Source organism: Calypte anna, chromosome 11, assembly GCF_003957555.1.
Source record: "Calypte anna isolate BGI_N300 chromosome 11, bCalAnn1_v1.p, whole genome shotgun sequence".
In the NCBI taxonomy this organism is placed as follows: Eukaryota; Metazoa; Chordata; class Aves; order Apodiformes; family Trochilidae; genus Calypte; species Calypte anna.
Window position 1 is genome coordinate 19373782 of NC_044257.1, and position 13176 is coordinate 19386957.

General features: G+C 44.2%; 1 protein-coding gene across 3 annotated transcripts in view; it reads left to right on the forward strand.

Moving 5' to 3' along the window:
* The window catches only part of NFAT5 (nuclear factor of activated T cells 5), a 57598-nt gene extending 45022 nt beyond the window's left edge, over positions 1-12576 (forward strand). The window contains exons 10-14 of one of the 3 annotated variants that reach the window (XM_030457608.1): positions 349-426; positions 1761-1909; positions 2392-4804; positions 5410-5656; positions 6581-12576. In XM_030457608.1, the coding sequence (XP_030313468.1) occupies positions 349-426; positions 1761-1909; positions 2392-4804; positions 5410-5648 (2879 nt within the window). In that variant the 3' untranslated portion in view covers positions 5649-5656; positions 6581-12576. Of the gene's footprint in view, positions 1-348; positions 427-1760; positions 1910-2391; positions 4805-5409; positions 5657-6580 lie in introns of those variants that run through there. The other 2 variants (XM_030457609.1, XM_030457610.1) reach the window with 2 other exon arrangements.
* The last annotated feature ends 600 nt before the right edge of the window (positions 12577-13176 follow it).

The window sequence follows — 13176 nt, forward strand, 5'->3', positions numbered from 1 at the left end:
GCTGGCAAGGTTTGCTCTGCTAAATAATAAAATCCAAAGGCTTGGTTATTTTCATTTATGTGGCAAGTATCTCAAGTTTCAGCTGTTCTTACAAAGCAGCATCCCTTTCTAGCTCAAAATGAAGCTGAACAGGAAGGAAGCAGATGTTTAACTTGTGCAGCAAGTACAACTGAAGAATAGCACCAAACTTTATCCAGAGGGAAGTTGAAGTATGACCATATCATGCATTCTTATTTATTGATCTGTATTACAATACACAGTGCCACAGTTTGTGTGGGTTTCAAAGAGCCTTAATTTCTTTAAGATATAAGATTTTTTTGGTGTGTTTTCTGTGTTTTGTCTCAACAGCTGGTACTCTGAATATTAATGTGAAGAAGGAAATTTCCAGCCCAGCCCAACATTGTTCTTTTGAAGAGGCTATAAAAGGTACTAAATTGATCATTATTGTTAATAATTTAACTATCAAATCCTACCGAAATTTGGAGGAATGAGACATCCTGTGAATATGTGTCTGACTGTAAAATCTGGTCATATTCTTATAGTTAGGCTTGTTCTCTGATTCTGAATAATGTACTCTGTAGCAATATTCCTTTCAGTATATCTTAACTTGAGCTAGCACAGAACAAAAATATTGCAAAAACTAGTAATTAAAAAGTAATTTTCATTTTTCATGCCTCAGGCACTGCAGTTAATCTCCACTTAATGTGCTTGGAAGTGAAGGGAAAAAAAAAAGTCTTAAGATGGCAATTAATACAAAAGCTTTAGAAACTGTAGTGTTAATTTTAAGCAAAAACAACCCATAAAATGGGGAATAATTGAGTACTGAAAATCAAGAAGGTGCCAACTTGGTATTTTTCAGAAGCTGCTCAGTGGTTTGTAAGACTCTGCTGTCAGTGGCTTGAGTTAAGAGTCCTCATTCCAACCTATTCCCTTCAGTGAGGTGTTTTGTTTTCTGACCACTCTGTCCATCCAAAGTTTGTCTTTTTGTCCCAGAAAAGGGGGTTTGAGGCTTGCCTGGTCTTTAAGTGTGAGGCGAATTGATCCTTCTGGTATCAAAATAAAAGTGGAGGAAGAAAATGTTTCTTAGTTTCTTGTTAAGATGATGGTAGCATGCAAAGGTCAGTGGAAATTTCCAGAGCAGGTTGAGAGGTAAGCAAATTACCAACGTGATCACAAGTTTGATAGGAATCCATAGCTTCAGGTTAAAATCAGGAAGCTCATGTTTGAAGTTAATAGCTTGGTCTTGGCAGGGGATATATTTACAAGGTGAGTTTACAGCTTGTTAGGGAAGATAATAAAAGGTACGATGAGTTTAAACCTGTGGAGAATATTTGGGGGAGAAATATGCAAAAATATTTAGGGCAATGAAACAAGGTGATAAAAGGACTGGTGAGAGTTTGAGTAGCAAGAATAAAAATATGAGGAAAATAATAACTGATGGGTCAGGACAGGCCTGACATCCATCTGACTTAGCATGGAGGCTAAACCAAGGAAAGACACCAACAGCTTCAGGGGAACATCTGCTGTTCATAAGAACACAATGTGCTATTTTTGTTGCTTTGTATCCTCCATTTCATTTACTCAGTGAATCTTAATTTACTTTTTCTGTGAGTTTTCTGCTAGCCAGCTCCTTTCTTGGCAGTTCATTTCTGTGCATGTTCTACTCCAGGTTTCCCAGGAACCAGAGGTCAGACACCCACTCTTTGTGTAGGACTGTTAATGGTTTTTTGCCCTTCTTTTATTTTTCTCTGTGACTGCAGCAGTGAAGGCCACTGGTTGTAACCTGGAGAAGGTGAACATTCTTCCTAGTGCCTTGATAACTCCACTCATCCCAAGCAGTATGATTAAGAATGAAGATGTGGCTCCCATGGAAGTAAGTGCAGAAAAAAGATCTCCCCCTGTCTTCAAGGTAAGTTGTGATCTGAAGACAGTAGCTTTAGTAACCTCAGTTACCTCTACCCATCAGTCCATGGTCTAGTGGTGGAGAAGAATAATGTCATGCCTGAGATCCATCTGGACAAAACACACAGAGCAGGATTAAAATAATAGAGAGTTTCCTTTGAAAGTTGTTTGTTGTTCCTGCTTTCAAACTGAATGGCTGATTAGTGATACTGTGATGAATTTATTTTGATCTATGACACAGAATTAGTAAATTCCTGTAAGAATATTATTTGCATCACCTGATAGCATTACTTTCATTAAATTGTGCCTTGACTCCTTCTTTGAACTGGTGTTTCTGCTCCAAGTTGTTTGCTTACTTGTTTAGTTCTGTATGGAGATCTTCTTCATCAGCTCTTCCTCCTGATCTTTCCTGGAGATAGTGGACTGGTGGAAATTTAGAAGCATAACCTGAGGAAGCTTACAAATTGTTTCATGTATTGCTCTTTTCAGGCTTCAAATGTGGTTGGACCAACTCAGCAAACATTGGAGAACAGTATGTCTGGCATATCAACTTCTGCTTCCCATTTACCTTCTGAAAATGAGAGCCAGCAACAAATACAGCCCAAGGTGTATAATCCAGAGACACTAACTACTATCCAAACACAGGACATTTCCCAGTCTGGTAGCTTTTCTGGGGTCTCTACTCCAGGTCAGCTGCAGAACAGTGATGCATTATTGCAGCAAGCTGCACAGTTCCAAACAAGGGATTCCCAAAGCAGGGAAGTCTTGCAGTCAGATGGCACAGTGGTGACTTTGTCACAGCTAACTGATGCATCACAACAACAGCAGCCTACGCTCTCGGAACCAGCACAGGCATTGCAGCAACAGATTTCATCAAGTATTTTCTCCTCAGCAAGTGGTGTCAGTCAGCTACAGAACACTATACAGCAGCTGCAGGCTGGAAATTTTGCAACTAACACTGCCACTGGCAGCAACCGAAACGTTGACTTGGTGCAGCAGGTGCTGGAAGCTCAGCAGCAGTTATCCTCGGTTTTGTTTTCTGGCTCAGACAGCAGTGAGGATGTTCAAGATCAGCTAAATGCAGACATCTTTCAGCAAGTTAGTCAGATCCAAAATACTGTCAGTTCTGGGATATTTTCCTCCTCAGACACAGCTGTCCATTCCAGACCAGACAACCTCCTGCCTGGCCGAGCTGAAAATGTTCACTCGCAGCCTGAAAACGCTTTGTCCAACCAACAGCAGCAGCAGCAGCAGCAGCAGCAGCAAGCAATGGAGACTTCTGCAGCAATGGTGATAGGAATCCAACAAAACATCTGCCAAGCTGCAACACAGATGCAGTCTGATTTGTTCTCTTCAACAACTTCAGGGAATGGAGCTCTCCAGCAGTCCCCTGTTTACCAGCAGGCTTCTCACATCATGAGTGGGTTATCAACAAATGAAGACATGCAGATGCAGTGTGAGTTGTTCTCTTCATCTCCTGGTGTTTCTGGAAATGAGACTGCTGCTGCTGCTCAGCAGCAGGTCTCCAACAACGGACCTACTATTTTTCAGGCATCAAGTTCTGCAGATGGAGAAGAAGCTTCAGGTCAGAGTAAACAGATGCAGAGTACTGTGTTTCAGACCATGGTGCAGATGCAGCATAGTGGGGAAAGTCAATCACAGGTTAATCTCTTTTCTTCTACCAGTGGAACTCAACAACAAGGAGCTGGGCTGTTCCAGCAAGGTGGAGAAATCATGTCTATTCAGTCGGGAAGCTTTATGCAGCAATCTCAGCATTCACAAGCTCAGCTTTTCCACTCTCAGAATCCTATTGGTGATGCTCAAAATATATCACAGGAAGCACAAGGGTCGATTTTTCACAGTCCAAATTCTATTGTGCACAACCAGACCAGTACTAATTCTGCAGACCAACTGCAACCTCCAATGTTCCACTCCCAAAACACCATGGGTGTACTACAGAGCTCCTCAGTTCCTCAAGACCAGCAGTCTGCCAACATGTTCCTCTCCCAGAGTTCCTGCAATCCTGCAGCTCAGGAAGAACAGATGTCATTCTTTACAAGCCCAAATTCCATCTCCCCTCTCCAGACAGCAACCAACACTGAGCAGCAGTCTTCTTTCCAACAGCAGACACAGATATCTCATATCCAGAGCTCTATGCTTCCCCAAGAACAGCCTCAGCCTCAGCCTGCCCAGCAAGGTTTGTTTCAGTCTCAAGTATCATTAGGCTCCATCCAGTCTGGTTCAATCCCCCAGAACCAACAGGGAGCAATCTTCCAGCCTCAGCATTCCATGGTGGCTATTCAGAGCAGTCCTCCATCTCAAGAACAGCAGCAGCAGCAACAGCAGAACATGATGTTCAGCAATCAGAATGCAATGGGTACCATGGCTTCCCAAAAGCAGAACATGATTTTCAATCCAAATCAGAACCCAGTCCCCAGTCAGGAGCAGCAGGGCCAGTCCATTTTTCATCCACAGACCAACATGGCATCGATGAACCAGGAGCAGCAGCCCATGCAATTCCAGAGCCAGACCACAGTGTCTTCTCTTCAGAATCCTGGGTCCAGCCAGGCTGAAGCCCAGCAGCCAGCCATCTTCCACAACTCCCCCCAGATCCAGCTGGTCCAAGGGTCACCAAGTTCTCAAGAGCAACAAGTCACCCTCTTCATCTCTTCAGCTTCCATGTCTGCCTTGCATGAAGCCAGCATGAGCCAGCAAGAGCTGCAGCAGTCTCCCATGTACTCTTCTCAAAACAGCATGGCAGGAATGCAAGGAACTGCTTCTCCTCCCCAGCAACAAGCCTCTTTATTTCACAACACGGCAGGAGGGGCCATCAACCAGCTGCAGAATTCCCCTGCTTCATCTCAGCAAACGTCAGGAATATTCCTGTTTGGCATTCAAAACAGTAAGTGCTTGGTTCTGAGTTTACAGTTTAGAAGAGCTACCAATTGGAGTCCCCAAGACAATGATTATTCTATTCTAAGATAATTCTTCACAACAAAACCTGAAATAAGTCATGTACACTAGAACTGAGAGCACACATATTCCTGGCAATGCTCTGAATGGAGACCTAACTGGCTAATTATTCAGCAGAACTCTTGGCTTAAACATCTGTTGGTCTTCCTACACTTAGGCATAATGTGACACAGCCATCTTAGGATTGTGTGTGCATATCAATATTGAAACATATATTATTAACAATGAATAGGCAAATAATAGATAAAATATATGTAGACACATCTTTAAGGAAAGAAAAAAAAAAAAAAAGAAGTTACACCCTCTTAAGAGAGCTCTACTCATCTTTGTGTTGCTGCACTCGGTTTCCACAGTTTATGCAGTAACTTTCTCCACACAGTATTGAAAGGATATTTTTTTTTTATATCTGCATAGTCCAGAGTGGTGTCTGTTGAAGTGTCTGTGAGGAAGGCACACGTACAGAAATGGGCTCCTGCACTGCAATGTGCTAACCTGGCTGAAATGCTCTTTTGTTCTCCCCTTCTGCTCTAACAGACTGTGGGCAGCTGCTGACTTCTGGGCCAGCCACCTTGCCAGAGGAGCTGATGGCCATAAGTCAGCCAGGACAGGCAGCCAGTGAGGGACAAGCAGCAGTACCAGCTCTGCTCTCCCAGCAGATACCAGAGACTCCTCCACTCCCTTCAGCCATGGCAACCAACCAGAATATCGAGAAAATAGATGATCTGCTTGTGTCATTGCACAACCAGGGGAACAATATGGCTGGCTCATTTTAATTAGTCAGGTAAGTCACAGAAAGACAGTCAGTATGGTTGGTGAGGTCCTTCAGAATCATCATCATGTGTCTGGGTGGCTGGGTTCAGATGTACTTTTGCTGCAGGGGGGATCCCGTGCTCTAAGAGGACAGCTAAAATCCTGGTGCTACTGAATTCAGAGTATAATGCCAGTGGCCAGAACAAGAAGTTACAAAAAACATTCAGAAGCCAGAATTTGTATGAAACTGTTGAGACTGGGTCTTTTTCTTCAATTGCTGTGTCTTTTGTCATCTGCTGTTAGGGTCTAGGACTTTATCAGGAGGGAGAGTAGATCAGGGACAGCTTGACAGATAAAAGCATTTTGGAACATGATTTGAGTTAACAACCTGAGGCTGTCTGGGTGAACAACACCTTGGGTCTGTGCTGTTCTGAACTTGCCCCTGGGGTGACAATAGTGTCATGTGAAAACAATTTGGGGAAGAATCTGGTGGCTGTTGAGAGTGTGCCACATGCTGAGCTGGGTCAAAAGTGATCTGGCAGGACCAGCTGCTGCTGGGACACTTTCTGCCTCTTCCAGAGAGGTGACAGAGGCTTTGACTGCTACCGAGTACCAAGAGCCAGGAGGACTCTGGACTCTGGTGTTGTCCACAAGGTGTAGCTTGGCTCCAGGTAACTGTGTTGCCATCCTCAATCCCTCATAAGATTTACTTAAGTGATACACTTCATGTTTGGATCCAAACTCGTTTGTAACTGAAGTTACCAACGTTTAAAATCAAAAGCATAGAGAGGAAGAAGAACGATCCTGGGCTATGGAAGAGTGCTGCATTCTGATACTCCCTCTTAGTTTCCTGTCTGCTTGTGAAGGCCACTTCCAAGACAAAGAAACTATGTAGAAGCAAGAGGATGACTTTAGTTATCCCTAACTTTTTTGCTCGATTGTTTTTTTCCTGCAGAAATTCTGTGAAGAAAAAAGTGACGATTTCTCTCAGACCTTCCGGCTCTGGATTGGGCTGTGTGGAACTGATTGCATCTGTCAAAAAGTGGCCCTCTTCTCTAAAGAGCACACCCGTGGCCAATGGCAGCCTCCAGCACCAAGGCTGTGACCACAGTATTTGGGATTTGTAGTGCCAATAATGCTGAGGAGCTATGCTTTGTGTTCCTGGGGCCTGGCCTGGTCCTGGTGCCCGATTCCCAAACCTCCTCACCAGTGGGGTGCTCTTTCAATTTAAAGCATATCTGGTCAGTTATTATTGTTGTTAGAAGGTAATTCATGTTACCATGTTTACTTTTTTGTTTGTTTGTTTGTTTGTTTGTTTTTCCCCTCCTCTTTCTTCTCTGTGTCCCCTCTTTGACTAGAAAAGCTCATGAAGCAGAAACATCAAAGGCCTGTGAGCTGAGCTGTTGGGAAGTGAAGGGACCGGAGGCTTTGCAGGGAGTGGGAGAGCTCCTGCTGCCAGGTATTGACTGCAGGAGGGGGCAAGGAGCAATTCTGCTGACTGTAACAGCCAAGCCCAGCACTGCTTGCTGCTGCTGGTGGCCAAAGGTGGGTGCTTCCCACCTGAGAATGTCACCAGCAGTCTCTGTGTCTCCTGTGTGTAACTGTGCACAGAGCAAGGGTTGGGGAACTCTAACAAAAGTGAAGACATGAAGGGGAACTTCCCATTAAATTTTGCTGTTAAAGATCTTCTCTAACATACCTTCAGCTTGGAAGAACATTCTGCTTGGCCACAGAAAGAACTCCCTCTGAGTGTAGGGGTTAGGACTTGTTAGAGCTGCCCTGTCCATTCTCTCTTCCATTCCTTTCATGGTTTTCCTTCACTCCCCCTCAGTTCCATCTTGTGTTTTTTAAAAAAGGCATAAGTATCCTACTGGCTTTAAGGATTAGAAGCAGCTTTTAGGAACCCATGGCATTACCTTGTTCAGTCAGTAGGAGCCTTGCCAAATAATCAAGGACTAAGGAAAGAGGAAGCAGTTTCTCCACCACCTTCCAAATGCAGGGATCCCCCTTAGCGTGTCATTTCCAGCTGTTACTGGTGATGTAAATCTACAGCTTGACTTTACTCCAAGTAGGGGGAAAATGACATTTTTAAGCATCCTTGAAAAATTTAACTTCATCCTGAGCTGTTGCATCTCTGTAGCATACTGAGCTCCTTGCAGTTTGGAAGTGATTTATTTTCCCTACCAAGTCCCTCAAGTCTTGTTTCTTGATTATCACCTTTCAGTTTAACAAAAACCAAACAAAAACAAAAAATTTGACTGTTGTCACTAAATGTAGAAGCAACCCACTCCAGCCCATGCAGTTGTGTTGTTTGTGAGGCATGTGAATTTTTTGGGTGCTCCAACAATTGGGATGTGTTTCTCCTCCTGCAGGTAGGAGCTGCTGCTGCCTCCCAGCCCTGCAGCTGCCACGTCGGTTCTGCCTTGGTAGAGTGTAGCTGGTGTCACCTTTCAGTTTGTTATTTTAAATAACAAATAGTCTGTAAATGGTTTTTAAGTTACTCGAGTCTGTTTACTGTGTGTTTTCTTCCCTTAACTCCTGTGCTTAGTTGAGCTGTGTAGAGTTTTTGTTTGTTTTCCTGGTTTTCCCTGTTTGTCTGTCTGTCCTGATGTTCACTTTCTCTTTCTGTGTCTCTCTCTTTCTCTCTCTCAGTGAGAGGCATTGAATTACGTTTTCAGTAGTAAGGCTTCTTGCCGATATGAAGGGAACTTTTCAGAAAGAGACCTGCTCTGGGTCATTTAATTTTGAATACAGTTTTCAATCGTTCAAGTTTTGGATGGTTTATATCTAATGTGTGTTTCATTTTTTTGGAAAGCTATATTTTGTATTTAGGAAATGGTATACTATTTTGCTATTTGTACTGAGTGAGTACATTGGCATAAATATACAAATTTATATATATACATATATATAAAATATTCTTTTTGCCACACATTTTTGTGGTAAATTTGTGAGTTTGTCTGATGTTCTACCACAACGTGGCGTCTGATAACAGTGGGGTGGGGTGGGGTTTGTTATGTCTTTATTGAGTATTTAAGTACTTTTTGCAACATAAATAACTTGTTCATCTCTCGCCATTCCATCAGGCAATTTATTGTTCCAGCTGGCTATGAGAGCTTCACTGTCTGTTTGGTGTGTCTGTCACTCAGCAGTACCATCTAGTCAGGAAACCCACAGGCATTTAGGCATGTATAAAGTAACAGGGTTTCATTCAGAATGAGCCATTCAGCTTTTATCCACTATCATTGTCTATTTAAATATTTTATTATTAGCCTCTGTGTTTTAACTCTTAATTTATGATTATGCTAAAAATGTTTAAAACTTTAATCATGTTAAAAAAGAATCCCCTGCTTCATAATGTCCAGAGCTGCTTCATAACTCCCCCCCCCCAGCCACACTTTTTCTTTCTGTGATATTTTATTTTCTTCCTGCTATGAAAAAAATACTAGCAAATATCCTGTTATGGTTCATGACATGCAGAGCCACCTGGCAGCGTTGGCTAAATGCTGCACCAGGTGACGGAGAAGACTGAGAATCATGGACCCAACAACTTCCAGATGGTTGTGGAAGTCAATGGCCAGTTACCCAACAATGAACTGGTGGCTTTTGCAGGACTGCAAGCCCCAGGACAATCTGTCGGGTGTCACCTGGGGCCTTCATACACAGAAGAAGTAATAGGAATGAGAAACTCACCTGTGTGCTGCTTCCCTCTGCTCCCCAAGGGATGTGTCTGTGCTGAAGTGCTGTCGGTCAGTGCCAAGTCACTGGGGACCAATTCTCCATTTCACAAGCTGGGTGTCCAAAATAGAACTTCATCCCAAGACTGCTACAGCTCCCGGGGAAGGGTAGGTTTTGATTCGTGTGCGTATTTTAGGTCGCTTATGGAGAGAGAGAGAAAAAAAAAAAAGTAAAAAATAAATTAAAAAAAAAAAAAAAAGGGCTGTGCTATCACATTTTTACTTCTGAATAACGCCTTTCTTGTGTTAAATTTACCTTGTTCATTTTAGGTCAATGTTTAAATGTACAACACGTTGAACATGTGATTTGGTTACAAAAAGTATTTGTCTTACGAAGGAAGAGACTGCTCAGCAGCCAAGGAGTGCTGAAGAGCTCCCAGGCAGGCTGCAGGCTGCCGTGGCAGAAAGACCGGGAACAGTGTGAGCCACATCAGTATTTTATCAGTCCTCAACATTGGCTTTTGTGATTTAGCAGTTGATGTTGGTATTTGGAGCTTATTCTGCTATTTTTTGTTGTTTCAAATCCCCGCGTTGCCTCCTCTGCACACGCCTGCTGGCCCATCAGCTGTGAGCAGAGGGAGCAGAGGCAGTGGGATCAGGGTGAGTCGTTTGGGTTGAGAAGGAAAACACTGAGACATTCATCTCCATAAACCTAAAGTTCCTGACACTGCTACAGAGGGAAATGGCTCTAGGATCCCCCCTGCTGAGGATGGTTCTGGGTGCAGCCAAACGAGTGCGGCTGGGCTGAGGTTTCTGCATCTCCCCGGCCCTGCTGCTGGAGCAGGGGGGTTCAGTCTGCTCCCCCCAGCCCCTGGGGCTGTTCCCCTCCAGCCCCTGGGCTCTGCTCAGCAGCACCCTGTGCAGGTTGGGTCAGAACCGCCTCTTCTCAGCACAGGGAACATCCAGGGGAGAGCAGCCTGCCCGCCCCGGCCGTGCCTGCTGCGTACGTTCTCTTCTCTGCTTATACACTGTGTGTATGTCTGTATGTATATATACATGGACTGTAAGGATAACACAATATGCAGTTATGAGCTAAAACATCTCCTCTGGTAGGAAGTTACTGGTGCTTTGTGCTTAATTAGCAAGTCCATGTTGCGTTACTAATTGCCTCTTCACTGTCTGGTCTCAGGAGTTACTGGAGGGACTGTTTTGCTGTACCTTAACATGAAGGTAATTTGGGAAAGAATTTCAGCCTTGCTGTTTCAAATGGGAGGTTTAATCACCAACCATTTTATTATAGTTTCATTTAATTACTTACAGCGTGGTTACCTCTATTTAGTTTTAAGATAAAATGAAGCACAGACAGTTAAGCATTGTAACTTCTGCAGGTGCTTTTACTGGACATACTGAGTCTGGGCAGCTGTATCAGTGGACATTCCCCTAATTTATAGACGCTAAACTTTTATTTTTGTAAAGCTTCTCTTGTGATTTGGATTTAGGATATGGTTTCTAAAGAGAAAAAACTTGTCTGAATAAGTTTTCTACTCTTACTATGTTTGCTGGGTCCTCAGAAAGGACACCAGGCAAATCAGAGTCTTGCATTTTTCTTGAACTGTAGTTTAAGTCATTGAGTAGCAGGAAAGATGACTTATTAAAAAGCAGAATAAAAAAAGAATTTGTAAATGGACTAAAAAAGCTGAAGCTAGCTGTAGTTCCCTCCCCAAAGGGTGGGTGTGTGTGTGTGTGTGTGTAGTTACACGTTCCTCAAGCATGAGAATTGCCAGGGTTTGGATCTTGTTCCTCTGTATGGCCCAAATGTTAGGTTGGTTTTTCAGGGTAATAACAGCAGAGGAGGAGGACAAGGGGTACAGACAGTTACCTGAGTGTTGGAGCAAGGAGAAGGAATTGCTTGGCATGCTCTGAGCTGTAGGCAGAAGGTGAGAAGAGCTCTGGGTCACTGGGGACTTCTCATTAGTGCAGAATTTATTTCCAAGGAGTGGTTTGTGTTCCAGGGGACTGGTGACAGCTCCATTATTCCAGGAGCTAAAAGGCAAATGGCACTGAGCTGCTGTGTTTGGGCTTCCTCTCTTCATTTGGGGTACTCTTTGTCACCACTTTGTGTGTTCAGACCAGTTATGCCAGTTGCCTGTGCCCACTGTGGGACTGGTAGAGGAATGGGATTTGTGCTGGTCAGGCAGGAGGAAAAACACAGGAGGGGCTGAGCTGCTGGATGAACGTCCTCCTGCACAAGTGTCCTCCTGCACAAGTGTCCTCCTGCACTTCTCTGAGGGCTTACATGGAGGGGAGAGGCTTTTCCTGTCTTATAATCTGTATAGGTCTGTAAATAGGCCCTGCCTGTATATTCTAAGGTTATATATATGTATATAGAGGAATCATTTATCTATGGTATATAAAGAATTAGTAGACATGCACATATAATACTGTTGTATTTACATTTTTATAAACCTGAAATAACATACTTTTCCTTAGTATGAGGTTATTTACCCAGTTTGGGTTTTGTTTGTTGGTTTTTGTTTGTTTTGTTTTGTAGTAACTCATCAATAGTTGTATCAACACCTTCCAGTACTGTACCTGCTGCTCATGTTGCTCCAGAAACTTGCTCTGCTTGTGGTGTCATCCATACCCCCTGGCTTTTCCACCAGCTTTTTGTATTTTTTTAATAGATTTTTATAACTGTGGCAGATGGGGTGTGAGGTTGAGGTGGCAGGGCTGGGGAGTTCAGAGCAGCACAGGAGCCTCCTGCCTCCCTCTGCTCCCCCCAGCCCATTCCTGATCCTGGGACCTTTCCCCTTCCCAGTCTCCCAGGGGGATGGTGGTGGCTGGGCTGGGGCCAGCAGCTCTTACAGAGGGTTTTTAATTGTGCTTGCAGAGCAGAGGATCCAGCTGCTGCTCAGCTGGGGTGCTTGGGATGGGGAAGTTGAAGTTGGATCTGCTGTTCCTCTCCTCTCTACTCTGATGCAGGCAGGCATCTTGGAATTTGTTTCCACTGACTTTGTGCTGCGACCACACCAGTATCTACAAAAACCTCTCCTTGAAGGCTGGAGAAAGCTCTCTGTGGTTTCCAGCCATAACGAACCTTGCCCTGACTTGTACTGGTTTCTGGCAGCCTGTGGGAGAAATTTCAACTCTCTTAAAGAAACCCAGACTGTAAAATCAGTAACGTGGTTTGTCCACTGTGGCTCTTGGATGCCAGATCAGGTGTGTGGCAGTGTGCTGAGACACGAGGCTGCGTGATGGACATCATTGTCCTGGTGCAGACTCATCAAAACTCCTCTGCCAAATCCCAAGTGAACATCCTGGTCTCTTCTCTTTGAAGCTGTCTGTGTGCAGGTCCCATCCCACTGAGCTGTTGTTTGTGCTGTTACAGATCATGAAATCCCCTCTGAATGTTCAAGGAGGGACCCGTGATTTACCTGCCAGCTGAGGGACCCTCCCCAGCTCTGCCAGTGCCTGGCTCAGGCTCCAGCACTCCCACACCCACCACACAACGTTCCCCAGGTGTTGCACGGACAGGTCGGTGTCCAGGCCCAGCAACCTGAGCAGGGGGCCCTGGGCAGGTGGCCCCAGGGTTGGTAAAAAACTGCTGGGGGCTTGGGAGCTCCCTTTGGAGAGGAGAGGGTGTGGAACAGAACTGGACATGGATAACTTGGGTTGATAGTTGACTTGATCTGAAAGGTCCAATCAAAAGGATTCTATGAAGGGTTGGTTTTTCCTCCCTCCCCCCTAAATTCTTGAAGCTATTTTAAATCTTTGCATTCTAAATATTTCCATTTGAGCTCATTTATTAATGAGTAAGCTCCAAAAATAAAAAAACCAAAACAACACGTCAAGAGCAGAGCTTTCTACCTCTGTG